General features: G+C 45.9%; 1 protein-coding gene across 8 annotated transcripts in view; it reads right to left on the bottom strand.

Moving 5' to 3' along the window:
* LOC140482712 (uncharacterized) overlaps nucleotides 1-17,248 on the bottom strand; it is a 50,089-nt gene extending 32,841 nt beyond the window's left edge. For 4 of the 8 annotated variants that reach the window (XM_072580255.1, XM_072580254.1, XM_072580257.1 and 1 more), the window contains exons 1-2: nucleotides 7,773-7,983; nucleotides 1,271-4,385 (exon numbers count right to left, since the gene is read on the bottom strand). In XM_072580255.1, coding sequence (XP_072436356.1) covers nucleotides 2,304-4,367 — 2,064 coding nt within the window. In that variant the 5' untranslated portion in view covers nucleotides 4,368-4,385; nucleotides 7,773-7,983 and the 3' untranslated portion in view covers nucleotides 1,271-2,303. The other 4 variants (XM_072580256.1, XM_072580258.1, XM_072580259.1 and 1 more) reach the window with 4 other exon arrangements.
* Between the last annotated feature and the right edge of the window lie 539 nt (nucleotides 17,249-17,787).

Here is a 17,787-nt window from a genome sequence, read left to right on the forward strand (position 1 = left end):
GCACAGTGGCAGGTTAGGTGGCTTGGCCATGCTAAATTACCCATCGCATACAGGACTGTGCAGGTTAGGTGGGTTAGCCAAAGGATATGCAGGTTTACAGGGATGGGGTGGGTCTTCCAATGGTCGGTACTGACTTGGTGGGCTGAATGGCCTGCTTCCACACTGTACAGATTCTATTTAATACTTCCTGAACAATATCAGTTTGAAAAGAAATCCACAATAACATTTAAGTTGTCTTTTTTTGATCTTTAAGTTATTCATTATTATTTATTAAACATCTTTTTGCATTTTTGTCAGAATACATGAAATATAGCCTATTCCAGCCTCATAATATATTGCTGTTCTCCACTTCCAGTCCCCAGCTGTTCCCAGTGAATATTAGCTTCAATGAGCTTGATATTGTCCCAGTGTGAAATGGCGACAGTGCTCATTCCTAATTTATCCCTCCTCCACATTCCCAGTTTACCTCCCTGTCCTCCATGCCTCACTGCACATCTCCTCAGCTGTAGCTGGCAGCAGTACTGTGGTAGCTTTCCCTGTGAAATTGTTTTTTTAAAGTTCCTGTCTGCCCCCTCAGGTGAATGTCAAAGACCCCCATGGTACGATTGGAAAGGAAATGGCGCTCAGAAAATGTATTTTTAATCTCTTTCAATCTAAACTGAAACCAGGCCAGAATTCTTGAGGATGAACGAACCTGGCTGACATCTTGGGGGCCACAATGGGCCTCATCGGAGGAGGAATTGGTGAAATTGGTGCAATATTTAGCCATCTGTAAGCAATCCCCGTCAGCGTTAGGATGTGTTTAATTCCTGTTTAGGTAAATACTGAGATTTTCTATCAGGAAAATCGAGTAAGGTCCCATCACTGACCCAGTGAGATTGTCACTGCTTGCTGTTTGCGTGGTGGGACTTTGCAAACACCCCATATTCGTAAGATACCAGCCCCAGCCCCATGCTCAGCAATAGGCACCTGATTTTAACGTCAAAATTCACACTGCACTTCACCCCATCGAGGGTGAATCATACATCAATTTAAATTGTTTCCATTGGGGGGATTTTACGCTCAGTCACCTATTTCAGGAGATGCGGGTGTGTTAATTTCGAACTGGCTACTGCAACTTAAGCAACCCTGAATGTCTCTGAGAAATAGAAGATCACTTTGGAAAGTTTCAAATCCTTTCACATCTGGAGAGCACCTTTGCTCTGGTTCCCACATGTCGCAGCAGTACAAGTGGAACTGACCAAGGAATGTGAAACTCCAGAATACTCACTCCGAGTTTCCTATCTGACTTCCAGGATGGTCAATGTTTCAATTTCATTCGCTGTCTGAGAGGTGGGTGCTGCTGGCGTTTATTTCTCTGCAGCAGTTAGTCTGGAGAAGATGGTGACGAACCATCGCGTGTGATGAAGATGCGTCCTCAACCCCCCGACAGATGGTCGATACCCTGCCTCTCCGATGAACAGAGGGGATCCCATGGAGTGGTTATGAAGGAGAACAAGAAGTACTGTCCAATTTCCTGGCCAACATTTATCCGTCAATAAACATCACCAGAACAGGTGATCGAGCTGCCTATGTGCAAATAAGGTGCGGATTTTCCTTTGCAAACAGCAGACAGTACAGCAACTGGGAAGCACTCTGGGATGGATGGACCATGGTGATGATAAGCGCTATATAAATGCAAGTTTATCCTTCATTTTCAGCAGGTTTATGATTCTGATATGTGAAGATGAATGGTGCACACCTGAGTCTGACCATGTGTGGTTTCAAGGGGAACTTGAAGAATTGCTATCCAGAGCATTTGGCAGCCCCACTGACTGAGCATGATTGGCTGAATCTCTGCATGCACTATCGAAGAGCAAGCCTTTCTGTTCAGGTAAATACTGAGATTTTCTATCAGGAAATGAAGACATGGAGGAGAAGAATCACTCGAATTGTGGATATATGCTGGGAACTGGGGCCTCCTCGGCATAGGGAACCCTGATTCTTCCTGGGAAACAGAGACAGGTCAATCCAGAATGGTGAATCCTGGGAAAAAAGCTCTCCTGGTCAGGACCCCCAACCAACACATCCCCACCATGGACCTGCTCTAATGCAGGTCAGTCAGCTAGTGGGAGAGTGAATGGGTCACAGGATGTATTCTGAACAGAACTAAGACTTCAGCAGAACCTTTCTGGCAATGGAGATCAGGAAACATTTAAGGCATTATTTTCATACAATAGCTGCACATTCACATGCTGTCTGCAACCTTCAGTCAGGTAGCGAAACCTCAGGATCTTCCTTCAGATTGCTCTGTATATTGTGCCCTATTGTCTCTCTGTAAGGGGTAGGACATCTTTAAATGTGGAGTTGATGCTGTCAATCCTCTGCTGTATTTGAATCTCAAATTCCCGTTTGTTCTTCATGACCAGTTGGTTGACTGCTTCCTTTGTGGCAGTGTAGCCTTCCTGCAGTTGTTTGCGTTTCACATTAAACATTGGATCATCAGGGCTCATATTGATGTTGGTCTCTAAACTAGAGATTTGGTCCCTTAGATGCTTCTGAGAGATCTCAACGTAAGTCCCTGAGATCATGTGGCAGAGATTGGCAATGTTGCAAGCCTGAAAAGCTTCTGTGTAGATCATGTCCTTGATGAAAGCATCTTCGGAATATCCTGGGAATGGCTCGTAAGCCTCACTGTCACTGGTGAACTGTGTGACAGTTTCGTTGAGAGAGACCTGAATCAGATTAGACATCATTTGGAAGAAGTTGCTCATCTTAGCCCATTGCTCTTTGACCTGGCTCAATGCATCCAGGCCAATCACCAGTAGCTTGAGGGTTGTGTCATAGTCTATCTCCTTCACTTGACACCTCATCATGGTGACCAGGATCTCATCAAGATCTTTAGTCACCTTCTCCTTGGTCTCAGACATTTTCTGGTACTCCTCTCTGGTGGAATCCAATTGGGTTTTTGCTTGTTCTACCTTAAAGCAGGCTTGATCCAGGACCATTTTAGAAAGACCTTCTTCTGCCTTCTCCAGGTTGGCAGCTTGAGTGAGATTTGGCGGTTGAGGTGCAAAGGCTGGGACGTTGGTGGATTTTTTGATGTCTGAAAAGTACTTGAGAACATTGGTGTTCTGCTCCTTGATGGCTGTGGCAAGGCTTTCCAACTGGGGCTCACTGGGCTTCTCCATCTTAGCGACTTCCTCCAGCTTCTCGCAGATTGTGACCCCGTCCTCACAGAGCTTCACCGCTGCTGCCTTGGCTCTGCAGTCCTCTTCCTGTTCAACCTTGCTCAGACTGCTCTGAAACATGAGCTTGTAGTCCACGGAGTTGCTGTTCTGTGAGTTGTCACTGGGCAGCTGACTGGTGTCGATGGTCCCCTTCTCAGAGACCAGGTTGTGTAGGAGGGCGCTGGCCATCACCATCTCCATCCCCTTCAGGTAGATGCTCGCTGATCGCTCCAAGCTCTCGTCCTCGTCCTTGTCTGTGGAGCCTGCTGCCTTCTTTTTCTGCACCTTCTTCTTGATGTGGCCCACCGCTGTCTCACTGATTTCAAGGGCCAGGCTCAGGGGCTCGGTCATGCCCATCGTCACCAGCTCTGTGGCCAGACTGTTTGTCAAGTCAAGCAGAGACTGAGTGACATAAACCCCGACCAGGTTCTTCCCGCTCGGGATCATCTTCATGGCCTTGCGGTAAACAGCCCGAGCCTCCTCCATCCTGGCGCACACATCTCCGAACTGCACCTCCACCTTCTGCTTTTCCTTCTCAGCTGCCTCCTTGCGGAACTGGGACTCTGCCAGCGTCTGCCTGACCTGCTCCAGGGAGGCGTGGTGCTCCGTTCGGGAGCTGGCACAGAATTCCAGCAGCTCTTGCACCAGCTCGATGAGTGAGGTGAACTCCTCCTCGACAGACACTGCCAGCTGCTGGCACTGCTCTGCCACCTTTCGGATGCTGTTGAGTCGGCTGGGCAGCATGGCCTTGACTACCTTGGGGTCCCGGCGACTCAACACCTGCACAGCACTGGCCAGGTGCTTCGGAGCTGACATGGAGTAGAGCCGGATCTGGTCCATATTCCTGTGAGCTTTGTTGAAGGCTTTCCAACCTTGGTCGCTGACCTGCATGAGGCAGGCATGGAAGGATTCCGGGTGCCGTAGGAAGCGGAACGTTTTCCCAGCCACACTGAGCTTCACTTGGAACGCCTCGGCTGCGGAAATGAATATCAGCTCACCCAGGATGGCGATGGAGAGTGGGCCCGGTGTCAGGAACTCTTCCCAGTTGGCATAAGGCTTCATGATCAGCTCCAGGTCAGACTTCACCTCCTCTGCTGCACTGAGCATGTTGATATTGCTGTTGACCTTTGCCACGATCTGGGCCCCTTCAGCCGACATGGTGAGCGAGTTAATATCCTGTCGACAAAGGCAGGCACGTTTGGTTTAATCAAAGACAGAAGGGGGACAGTGACGACTGTGGCTAAGTGGCTAGCTCCCTCACCACTGAGACAGAAATTACACTGCACGGGTTTGAGACATAATCCAACCAGGGCAGTACATGGGGAGTGCAACACTGTCTCAGGTGTCAGCTCTTCGATGAGGCATTCATTGGGGGTTTTAAGACGGGGATAAAAAGTCCCAGCGTACGTTTTGATGAGGTGCTGGTGAATTCTCCCTGGGGACTCACCATCAATGTGGCCCTCAACAGACAAACTGAGACAATCATCTGGTCATTATCACATTACAGATTGTGGGAGTTTGCTGTGTTCAACCAGCTCAATGCATTTCCTGCTTTAAAACACTGCCTGCCTTGGAAAAGTCCCTCAGGGGATGAGGTGGGTGTTGGTTGAGATCTGGAGACAGGAAGTGGGAAGGGGGTCAGGGATTCATAGGGAGACTGAGGAAACAGGCTTGGACAAAGTGGCAGTGTGATGACACAGAGACAGTTGGATGCTGCTGTGCTGCAGGGTGGAGGGGAGTGGGGAGAGCTGAGGGAGGGAGATATCCAGACCAGCGGTCTGGAAACACAGGAATGAATTCCATAAACCACACTGAGTCACGCTGGGCTCACTAAACGCTCAGTTTGTTAAATAGAAGGTTTTGTTATGCACGGAATGATCATGCTGGGATTGGCTGAAATTGGGAATGATCATGTCGGGATCAGGTGGAGTCGGGAATGATCATGCTGGGGTTGGCAGGTGTTCTCTTCAACGTGTCAGAAAGAGACAAATAAAGTAGGCTAATGGACATCTCCTGACAAAAATCTCTTTCTTTTTGTCATGTTTTTGGATGAGGTATAGCAGACTGAAAACAGAGAAGAGGAAAGATTTCTCCACTTAAAGAGTTGTGAATCTGGTATTGACTATCCCAGAGTGTGATGGATGCTGGGACATTGAGTAAATTTAGGGGGGATGTAGACAGATTTTTATTCAGCAATTGGGTGAAGGGTTATGGAGAGCAGGCAGGGGTTGATGCTGAGATGAGATCAGCGATGATCATATTAAATGGCAGAGCAGGCTGGAGGGGCTGAATGGCCTACTCCTGATCTTATGTTCTTAATTGGATGATAAATCTTAGCCAGGCCATGAGCAAAAACACCTCCATTATTCTTTAAAATACTATCATCAGAGCCCAGAGGGAGTACAGGGTTGGAGTTTACCATCTGAACCTAATGATGGTAATTCTGACAGTGTTGTTCTCCTTCAGTACTGCACTGGGAGAGTCAGCCTTTGGGTTCAAATCTCTCACTCGGGACTTGAACCCTCAACCCTGTGACACTGAGGTAAGAGTGTTTTCCCTGTAAAATCTGATGATCAAATTGAGTTCACATCCTGTGATCTGCCTGTGTACCATACCCTCTTCACTCCCCTCCAATAAGTGGCACGGCCTCCAGCCATCACTCCCCTGCTATCTACCATTGCCTTTGTACCTCCCACCCAGCCTCGTCACCAATCCTCTTCAGACTCCCTCCCTCGACTTCTGTCACTGCAGCCACACCATCAGTCAGGTCATCCTCCTTTCTTCTCCACCTCACGCTCTTCTGGTCCCACAGACTATAAGAGATAGGAACAGAATCAGGCCATTCAGCCCATCGAGTCTGCTCCACCATTTGATGAGACCAAAGCTGATCTGATAGTCCTCAACTCCATACTCCTTCCTTTTCCCCCATAACCCTTGATTCCCTTTCTGATTAAAAATCTCTGTATCCCAACCTTAAATATATTTAATAGCCTCAAGGTTCTGAGAGTATGCCCTCCTGTTGTAGACTCTCCCACAAGGGGAAACAACCTCTCCACATCTACTATCAAGAACCTAAGAAGTTTGCATGGTTCCTATCCCTTCTCCCCTATTAAATCCCCCACTGAGACCACAGTGATACCAGAAACCACAGCTTGTACCTCCTGGGGAGGGATTTGTAAAACTAAACTAAAAGTCATGTCTTACTGAGTGAGTGGTTAATTTTGGGGACATGCTCTCACAGGAAACAACGTCCTACCACTGCCCCTAGTTTCTCTGTTTCTAGCTAATTCCTAAATCCTATTTCGATAAATCAAAGTTAATGACATCCTTTAACCAATTATTGCATAACCTGCTGAAGTCACAACATAAATTCAAGTTTATTTTAACCTGAGACTGATTAATTTGTATTGTTAAACCCATCTTCTAAAGCACTGTAATAATATTCCCCTTGAGCACAACAGCATCTGCAAGCAACGTGCTGAATGAGTCTCGTCACCATGCAATACGCTGCTACATTATAGCTGTACATCTCAGACTGACTCCCTCACCCATTCCAACACAATGTCAGGAAGCTCATCTTTCCCAGGGAGATGGGTTTGGATCGAGCTGTGCTCGTTTCCCTTTTCACTCCTGTCAGTCTCCTCTGTTTCTATCATGACACCTGAGAGAAGAGACAATCGCTCTGCCATAGACCATAGAGTTGCCATGGTAACTGCCTCTGCTGGTGAGCACTCACTACAATCAGCTTTTGCTGTGCTCTGCCCCTTCTTTGGGGAAAGAGTGAACCTCTCCTGTTGTCGGGTTTGCCTGGGGCCAGCTAAAAGGAGAGGCTTTTCTTAAATTCATTCTTGACATGTTTCCTGTTCGGGGCTGAGTCAGCATGACCCATCCGTAGTCTCTGACAGAGTGTGGTGAGGCCCTGTCGCAGGAGATTTCCTCTCCTCCCACCAACACTCTCCCTCCACATCCCCTAATTTTCACAATGCCCTGACTCTCCAGGAGCCTGCCCCCACCACATTCCTGCACTACAACTCCCAACCTCACAGTGCAATTGCAAGACAGCCCCTGACCCTGCTGACCGTCCTTCCCAGACACACCACAACCCCAGACTCTCCTTCTCTACCACAACCTCCCTCTTAACTCTATCTGTACATCCATTTACCCCTTCCCTCTCAGATGCTGCGTGATTCACTGCAGCATTTATTTAGCAACCACACAGCCCAGCTACTTCCTGGACAGAACAAGAATTTTCTTTTGCCAATTGGAGATTTTTTTTGTTTATTCCCAAAACTGGCAATGCTGAGGATTTGCTGCAGGATAAAGATGCACACGCCCTCTCTCTCACACAAACACAGCGTTTGTTTCCTATTACTGAGCATGAGCTGGCAGTAGACTCTGCTGATACAGACTTTAAAATAGTTCACTGAGGCTTGTTGAGCAGGATTATCACTGATTCCCATCTCTCTCTCTCTCTCTCTCTCTCTCTGACACTTGCTGAATACTCATAGACTCAGCTACATCTGGACTGAGGCTGTCACTTTTACAGTTCAGTAAGAATTGTACCTGGGGAGCAGAGGATGATCAGCAGGCTGTGGTTGCTGTTCGAATTGAGCAGGCCTCGTACACTATGGTTTAAAACACAGTCACTGAGCCACTCCCTTTATGTTTTGCCAGCTGCTGCCTTCACTGAGCGTTTCCCCCAGGGCTTTTCGCTTTCTCACTCACTCACTCACTGGCATTGATGATTTCCTATCACATGGCCAGCCTCCCGGCTGCTCGTCTGCTATTTACCTTCTAGAAACACCGCTGTGCAATCTTTAAACACTCTCCAAGTTTCTTGTCTGCAGCCAAACAAACGACAGGCATCCTGCGATTGTGGCATTAACCGCTTTGGAAGGAAATTGCTGTCTGTTCAAAGCTCTGCAGTAACTAGAGAACTAATTTACGATAAATGAATTACGACAACATCTGAAAAATAGAACAGGCTTCAAAAATAAAACTGAAACAGAGATTACTGTCCAGTCTCTGCAATTAGTTTAATGATTTAATGGCTTTTTTTTACCATCTAAATTAGTACCTATTTCAGAAACGTCTTTTTTTAATGAAAGCTGTAAATCAGAACAAAAAGAACCTTTCTCAGAACCTGCTGAGATTTTCCAGCAATTTCTGATTCTGTTTTTGAGAATAAAGTTGTAAATGGTTAAATTACAAAGATAAGTTTCCTTGACGAACTCCTATTAATTCCCTCAAGTATAAGCGATTAAGGGGTGCTTTGAAGCAGATTTATTGGATTTGTTGTGTTAGAGAATGCAAAACATTGAAATATACAAAATAGGAGCTGGAGTAAGCATTTTGGCCCTTCAAGCCTGCTCCATCATTGTATAGATCATGGCTGATTATCCAACTCAACCCTATTCCTGCTTTCTCCTCATATCCTTCGATCCCAGCATCCCTTCGTGGCACGGTGGCTCGGTGGTTAGCACTGCTGCCTCACTCCACCAGGTGTCTGGGTTCAATTCCACCCTCAAGCAACTGTCTGTGTGGAGTTTGCACATTCTCCCTTTGTCTGCATAGGTTTCCTCCCACAATTGAAAGGTTAGGTGAATTGACAAGGCTAAATTGCCCATAGTTTCCAGGGATGTGTAAATTAGGTGGATTAGCCTTGGGAAATACAGGGTGAGAGGTTAAATACATGTGTGGGATTCTCTTCAGAGAGTCAGTGTGGACTTGTTGGGCCAAATGGCCTGTTTCCACTCTGTAGGGATTCTATGAAAACTATATCCAACTCCTTTTTGAAAACGTTCAATGTTTTGGCCTCAATTGCTTTCTACAGACTCCCCACTCTCTGGGTGAAGACATTTCTCCTCAGCTCAGTCCAAAATTGGCCAACCCTGTATGTTTAAACTGTGAGCTCCGGTACTGGGCTCCCCCATTATTGAGAACATCCATCCTACATTACCTTGTCTCGTCCAGTAGAATTTTATAGTTTTTTTTTATGAGAATCCCCCCACTTTCTTTTAAACTCCAGTGAACAGATCTTTTCACACATCAGTCCTGTCATCCCAGGAATCAGTGGCGAGAGTATGGTCAGGCAGCATCCGAGGAGCAGGAGAATCCACGTTTCAGGCATAAGCTCTTCATCAGGAATCACTCTGGAAAACCTTCAGTAAAGTGTCTCCACAGCCAGGACATCCTTCTTCAGATGTGAGGGAGCCAGTGTTGGGCTGCGGTGGACAAAGTTAAAATCCTTCATCAGGTGGATGAAGGAGCAGCGCTCCGAAAGCTAGTGCTTCCAAATAAACCTGCTGGACTATAACCTGGTGTTGTGTGATTTTTAACATTAGCCTTCCTCAGATAAGGGAGACTAAACCTGCACACAATATTCCAGGGTGTGTTCTCACCGAGGCCCTGTAGAATTGCAACAAGGTATCCCTGCTCCTGTACTTGAATCCTCTCTCTCTGAAGGTTGGAATAGCAATTGCCTTCTTCACCAGCTGCTATGCCTGCCTGCTTCCTGTTGTTTTGGGTAGGGACTGGTACAAGGGGTCGTAACCGAGAGAGCCTGTTCATTCAAGGTTGGTTAGGAAATGAAAATATAAAAGCCCCTGTCCCAAAAAGCTGAGAGTGCTGAGGGTTATTTAGTGCTATTGAGATGGATAGGTTTGGATTGTGTCAGGTGACATAAGGCCAGAGCTGAGGGATAGATTGAGAGAATTGTTGAAGCTTGAGAGGCTGAGCAGTGTCCTCCTGTTCCTGGTTCTGAAGACAGTCTGACAGCAGTGTAACCTTGAGGTGATGCGATCATCAGTAAGACCATAAGACACAGGAGCAGAAATTAGGCCATGGAGGCTGCTCTGCCAATCAATCAAGACTGATAATTTTCTCAACTCCATTCTCCTGCTTTTTCCTCGTAATTCTTGATCCCCTTGATCCTCAAGAACCTATCTATCTCCGTCTTAAATAGACTCAATGGCCAGGTCTCCACAGCCTTCTGTGGCAGTGAATTCCATAGATGCCAGGCTGCATCATGGGATTGCAGCGCAGTGTAGGCCATCCGCAGTTTGTCTCTGGTGGTGGGTACAGATGTGAAAACAAGGTTTCTGCCCCGTCACCATCTCACCTATCATTGGAAGCTGCGTCCAGAACACAGTCTTATTGGGTCAAGGGAGTTGCACTCAGTCAAAATATAGGGAAGAGCGAACAGGCCAGGGCTCTTTACTCTTGGAAAGACAAGACTGAGTAAGGGTTACCTGGCAGACGTCTTTGAAATTATGGGAGGTTTTGTAAAGGCAGACTTGGAGAAGGTGTGAGTGAGGTTCAAACTAAGGCCCTTTGGAGAGTTACAAATACATTCAATCAGAAATTCAGGATAAACTTCCTTTGCCATGGGTATGGTGCAACAGGGAATGGATGATATGAATAGCCAGGACCCTTTCAAGGAAATTAGTTAAATCCATGAGCTGAAAGGAAAGAGTGAAATGACTCTCAATTGGAGAGGAAACACAAACATGGACCAGATGGGCTGAATGGCCTGATGTTCAGTCAGTAACCTACCTGCATGCTCAATTGTTACTTTTTTCAAATATTTACCCATCTACTTTTTTGTATTTCTGCTTCCCTCACTGTTGGCTGGCAAACCCATTCTCTAACATATATTGCTGCCATATTATCAGGATCAGCATCAAAAAAACAAGCTGCTTATTCACTTTGGTGGTGATGGTGGGATCTTGATGTGCACAGATGGCCTAATCTGTACAGCTAGATAAGAACACTCTCAGGATGTGGGCATTGCAAGTGAAAGTGGCATTGACTGTCCCTTCCTGTTTACCTACAGGAAGGTAAAGGTGTTGGAAGGTGTTGGTGACCCTTTGCGGTGAACCTCTATGTGATGCAGGTTTGATCCAACTGAGTGCTCAGTGATCTCCCACCAGGGTGGCACAGTGGCTCAGTGGTTAGCATTCACAGCGCCAGGGTCCCAGGTTCAATTCCACCCTCGGGTGATTGTCTGTGTGGAGTTTGCACATTCTCCCCGTGTCAGCATGGGTTTCCTCCCACAGTTCAAAGATGTGGTGGTCAGGTGAATCGGTCGTGCTAAACTGCCCATCGTGTTAGGCGCATCATTCAGAGGGAAATGGAACTGGGTAGATTACTGTTTGGAGAGTCGGTGTGGACTTGTTGGACTGAAGGGCCTGTTTCCACACAGTAGGGAATCTAATCATACCCGACCCCAAAGGGGGACTGAATCCTAAAATACAATGTAGTTTTGGCTGGAGTCACAAAAAGCTCCAGATTTGGAAAATACTGCACATTTCCTCCTCAGATGGATGTTAATAAGCTCATTGAGTTTTTAATGACCATCAGACAACTTGGTAATCACTTTAATCCCGGTGTCAGCTGTGTATTTAATTCCAGTTTTTTTTACAAGCGTGCATCGAAACTGTCTATTGTTGAATTTGAAATCACCCTTGTTGGATTTCTGGTCTGGATGATGGATGCCACGACATTACCCCCAAAAGCCCAACCAATGATTCATGGTGCATAAAGCTTTTGGAGACATTTCCTATGGCTGGATTGAGACAATCTCTTGTTGATTGTTTATTTCCGGCTGACACCTCCTCATTACTGAAAATGGAAGTCTCTGTCCGGACTCCAACTTCCTCCAGCCAATGTTCAACTGGTCCCAGGCCTGGCACTGAGATGGACAATGATGTACCTCAAACTCAAGGCTGTTTTTTTCTGTAACCACCTGGCCTTTACACAGTTCCTGTGCCAAGATCTCATGACTATAAGACACTGGAGCAGAAGTAGGCCATTCAGCCCATCGAGTCTGCTCTGTCATTCAATGTAATCATGGCTGATCTGATAATCCTCACTCTACATTCCTACCTTTTCCCCTGAACCTTCAACTCCTACTGGCTAAAAGTCGATCTGTTTCAGCCTTAGACCCAAACTCGACAATCTTCTGTGGTAAAGAATTCCACAGATTCCCTCCCCTCTGAGAAAGAGATTCCTCCTCATCTCTGACTTAAATGAGATTCTGGGATGATGTTCCCTGATCCTAGACTCTCTCACAACTGGCAACGATCTTTCTGCCACTACCCTGTCAAGTCCCCCTCAGAATCTTGTATGTTTTAATGAGGTCGCCTCTCTACAATGATACGGGCCTCAAGCTCTCTCCCTCTAGTCTTCAATCAGTCCCTCCATAGCCACAATCAGCCTAGAGAACCTGCTCTGCACTGCCTACAATGCCAGTATATCCTTCCTTAAAAATGGGGCCCAGGACTGTTCACAATATTCCAAAGCAAATATCTTGAACAGTTTTAGTAAAGGTCCCTTTTAATTGTTCTGACTGAGCTGAGCACACACTCAGGAATCAGTTGTAAAGGAAACAAGTGCAGCTTTTTTTTGCATTCAGCATATTTACCTTGAGAAAAATGTATTTGTTTCATGTGTTATGTCTCAAACTCCTGTGAGGTTTAGCTTCTCCAAGTGATATCTTGCTTATATCCTGTAGCCTATAAATAAATCGATCAAGCTTCTCTTACTGGCCATCTTGGTTTGCAGAATGAGTAGTTTGTTGTTTTTGGAAATTTCACACTCTTTCCTTCCATGGTCTGAGAGGGTTCTTCCATCCCTCATACCAGCAGAAAGGGTGGGAGTTGGGGGGAGGAAGTGTGTGGATTCAGTCATTTACGGTCATTATGGGGTGTGGCCCCCCCACCTATCACCCACTCAATGGAATGGGGAAGGGAGCGCAGTTGTCGGAGGAAGTCAGCAAATCTTGCTCCAGCCCAAAATCTGTGTCCAAGTGGGATTGCTGACTGACCAAATCCTGACAGAGGTTGCGATGTTTCTGCAGGAGAGAGGGAGTGAGTCTCATCTACTCACTATCCCCTGCCAAGAAGGGGGCTCTGGCCTGATGTCAGGACAGGTTGTGGACTCTTTGGACAATTGCAAAGACGAAGGGAGAAAGCAGTAACCACCATCTTGGTTTTTTCTCCTGGTTTCCAGCATGTTTTGAAAGTACACGATGGCATTCAGTGCAAACAAGGGCAGGGTAACAATACCAGGAGCCAATAACAGAGAACCAACATTTCCAAACCATAAGCTATCTCCACCCCTCCAGAATGCAGCTTACCTCTCACAAGGTGAAGACTTCAGCTGTTTCAGATAACCCACATTACAACTGCTTAATATGTCTAGTTGGGTCTTACAGATTTGTTGCACTAAGTTCTTTGATTTTATACATTCCATAGATTTCCTAGTAAAGCCTTTTCAAACATTTGCAACCATCAACATCCCAGTATTCTGTGTTTCTGCATAGTGCAAACATCACTCCCAGCACAGACCGTCTCTGGCCATGTGGAGAAACTACCTGAGAGAACAGTGGAACTAAGAAAGTAAAATAACTTAAGACTGTGGGTTAAAAACAGCAGGGTGGGTTAACCAGAGATGGTTAGTGAAATTAGGAGTGTCTGGAAGGTCAAAATTTTAATTTGATTTATTATTGTCACATGACCACTGGGAAGAGGAAGTCAACTGGGAGTCAGGTTTTAGGAAATTGTAGCTGAGCGGAAAATATAAAGAAGGATATAAACGATGTGGGATTGAAGGAGATATGAGGAAAGGGTGAAGGGCGTTAAGTCATTATAAAGATGCAGTGAATGATGTACACCATGTTCAGATTATTCACAGTTACACCAACTTCAACACAGCTGCAGGAAAGACAAAATCCACCTGAACTCTCAAGAGTAGATGCAACCGGTTGGGGTTATGTGTTTCAATATGTTACCAACTGTGATATAACGTGCAGCCCCACCAACCTCCTTGCTGGCATCTGGCAACTTAATAGATTTACCGTGTGGGTCAGGAAGTTCTGTTGAACTGTGACCTCCTGTCCCTTCACCCTTGGGTCCCACATTGAGTCTAGTATTAAAACCTCTCTGTTAAAATAGCAAACCGGTATTCCTTGTACTGTTGTAAACTCCCCGTCACTCTCTCTAGCTTTGGGGAACCGGGAACCCACAGCAGGTGTGTAGAAACACGGTCACTGTTCTTTGTCAGGTTTCTCCCACATGGGATAGGCCAGAAGCAATCCCACCAGAATCAGAAAATTGTTCACTCATGTCCCAAGTCCAGCGACGACAATGCCAACAGGAATGAGAGAAACTGGGAACCCTGCAGCCTAGAGGATTGAGTCTTGAGTTCAATAATTTTAGGGCCTGAACTCCTCCTTTCATGTCTTTTACTCCTCAAAAGCCCAGGTGTTCTCAATTTCTCAGCAGAGCTGACCCATTTTCACCCATTAATGGGGCTCATTTTTAGCGTGTCTTTCTCCCAGGCTCCCCATTATCCATCTGTTTGTTTTCCTCGCTGTCTTACTCTCCCTCTGAGCTCCACCATCACCTATCCCCCCATTCCTTTAACTTTACTGTGCCCCACACCACTCCCTATTTTCAGCACATGTACCATCTTTTCCTCATTGCTCTTAGTACTGAAGAAGGACCAGTGGACCCGAAACTTTAACTTTCTCTCCACAGACGCGCAGAGTTTCTCCAGCAATTTCCATTTCTGTTTGCGATTACTAGTCCAGTGCCACCCCCCTGCCAATTGTTCAACATCCCAAATCTCTGTGGGTCACCCTCAATGGTCAGACACATGGAAGGGAAGAGTGTGACGCTGGGATATTACACTGTGCCCACAACACATAAATGGGAATGAAAGGCCCCACTTTGCAAACGGTGTGAGCTGAGCTGCATGAGTTACCATGGAGAAGGTGCTGGAGCAGAGGAATGATGGGATCCACCCTGGGCTAGAGGATTGTCTGATTGAACAGTGCAAGGAGTGGAAAAGTGCAGTGCTGGAAAAGCTCAGCAGGTCAGGCAGCATCCGGGGAGCAGGAGTGCGCCACACTTTCCGACTCTGACTCTCCAGCATCTGCAGTCCCCTCTTTCTCTCTGGACAGTGCAGTGAGGTGGTTTCTCATTCAAAAGCAATCAGTTGATTTGTTTTCAGATTTCACCTCACACAGTTTAAAGCAGAGGCAGTAGTGAATCAAATTTCCAGGAAAGAATACACAGAGGATTAAATGGAAGAGATTTCATTCAGAAATGGAGGGGCCCTTGCACACAGAGGGTTTTGAGTCTGTAGAACTACACTGTGAGAGTTAGTGACTGAATCAGTGAACAGGAGAGGCTGGGTTCAATAGCTGGCTGCAGGGAAAGGAGAAGGAGGGAGTGGGAACAGGTACGGTGGTCTGGGGATACTGCTGGTTAAACTCCAACACGGACTGCTTTCAGGAAATGATTTGTTTCTCTGTAGTCTTTCCAGTATAACACTGCAATGTTCAACTGTGAGGAAATACTACTGAGTCTCACAGTAAATTCCAAATAAACAACAGACACAAAGACAGTAATCTCTCAAATATAATTGATGCAGGACTGAGTCTTGAGTTCAATAATTTTAGGGTCTGAACTCCTCCTTCCACGTCTTTTACCCCTCAAAAGCCCAGGGGTTCTCAATTTCTCAGCAGAGCTGACCCATATTCACCCATTAATGGGGTTCATTTTCAGCGTGTCTTTCTCCCAGGCTCCCCATTATCCATCTGTTTGTTTTCCTCGCTGTCTTATTCTCCCTCTGAGCTCCACCATCACCTAGCCCCCCATTCCTTTAACGTTACTGTTGCCCAGGTTTGTGTGAGTGACTCAGTGGCAGATCGATCATGGGGATGGTCTGGAGGGTAGCCTGCACAGTGACAGGTTTGTGTTATAAGGAGAGGCTAGATAGGCTGGGACTTACTACACTGGAGTATAGGAGGCTGAGGGGTGACCTTATAGAGGTTTATAAAATCATGAGGGACATGGATAGGGTGAGTAGTCAAGGTCGTTTTCCAAGGGTAGGGGAGTCTAAAACTAGAGGGCATAGGTTTAAGGTGAGAGGGGAAAGATATAAAGTGATCTGAGAGGCCACTTTTTCACATAGAGCATGGTATGTGTGTGGAATGAACTGCCAAAGAAGTGATAGAGGCTGGTACAATTACAGCTTTTAAAAGACATTGGATAGGAAAGGTTTAGAGGGATATGGGCCAAACGCAGGCAGGTGGAACTTGGTTAGTTTGGGAAACCTAGGAAAAGGGTATGTTTCCGTGTTGTATATCTCTAATAACAAGGGTTCACACAGCAAATACACTTAAAGACAATCTTACATTTCCGAAACAACTCTTTCCACTCATTCAAGGGATTTCTCCTGTATCCAAAACATTGCAGAGTATAGCCTCACTAATGACCTCAGCTAAACCAAGACACGCTATCCTAAAGCATTCAGTTCCAAAATCATGTCTCTGTTGGTTACAAACAATTCAGAGACACAATTCAAGACAATGTTACTTTCCATTGACTTCAGTTTAGAGAAGAATGTGACTGGGTTTGTGAACAATGGGGACAGCTTTCAGACAATGTCAGATTACAGAATTGTCAGCTATGGTCTATTGTTCATTCCAAACGGGAACATCATCTCCCTTCACAAATTTGACAACTGGGCATTGTCACTCAAATCATTTTCTCCTTTTCTCCCCCTTTACCCATTTAAATTTGAAAACTGACAACACCAACACACTCTACACTAGGACTGTACCTTATTCACACACTCATAAGTGATGTTTTGGGGGGAATGCAGAGTTAGGCACGTGTACAGTCAAAGCAGAAATCACACCTTCAATGGTCAGAGACAAATATTAACTTCACACATCAACAGGCAGCTCAGCAACTTACAAAACACTAGATTTTAATGGAAGTGATTAACTTTCACCCTAACTCAATATTAAGACCCTAAACCCAACAGCTAAAGCAGCTTCGATTGAATTCAAACACCTAACTCTTTTCTCTGTTAAAAACTTGCTATAATAATAAAGGATTCTCCAAAACTACTCACCAATTGGAGCTCAAAAATGGTGCATAAAGTTGTCTTGTGAACAGTTTGATCCTACACTGGGGAGGGAGGGTAGTTTACTGTGAATGAGCTGCTGCTGGAGAATATCTGGCTGGAAAGTCAGTTGATGTTGGTTTTATATCTGGGTGGATGGTGGGGCAGTACCTCTGCAAGATACATCACAACCCATGGGTGGAGCTAGTCTAATTCAGCTCTAACAGAAAAGCCAGCTTCTCTCCAGCAGAACTCGACATCTTACCTAGGGTTTCTCTGGTTTGGGAAACTGTACGCCCCATTAGCTGAGCTCAGAGGCCTGTGTGGGTCTGTAAAACATTTTGAACCATTTCTTCCTTTGTCCCTCCTGCGACATCCACTCCCATTTTCCTCCTCACCCTCCACAACCAAGCCCATGATGAGATCTTGCTGTACACATTTTGGCTCACATGCTAACTGCACTTTACTATTTTCATTCATAATGAATGCACAGAGCTTGACAATGTTATAATCAGTGAGGGGTTCAAGGATTATAGGAAAATAGCAGGAAAGTGCAGTTGAGCATTATCAGATCGGCCGTGATCTCATTGAATGGTGGAGGAGGCTCGATGGGCTGAATGGCCTACTTCTGCCCCTGTGTTTTACCTCAGATGTTTGT

The sequence above is a fragment of the Chiloscyllium punctatum genome, chromosome 11 (genome assembly GCF_047496795.1).
Source record: "Chiloscyllium punctatum isolate Juve2018m chromosome 11, sChiPun1.3, whole genome shotgun sequence".
Lineage (NCBI taxonomy): Eukaryota > Metazoa > Chordata > Chondrichthyes > Orectolobiformes > Hemiscylliidae > Chiloscyllium > Chiloscyllium punctatum.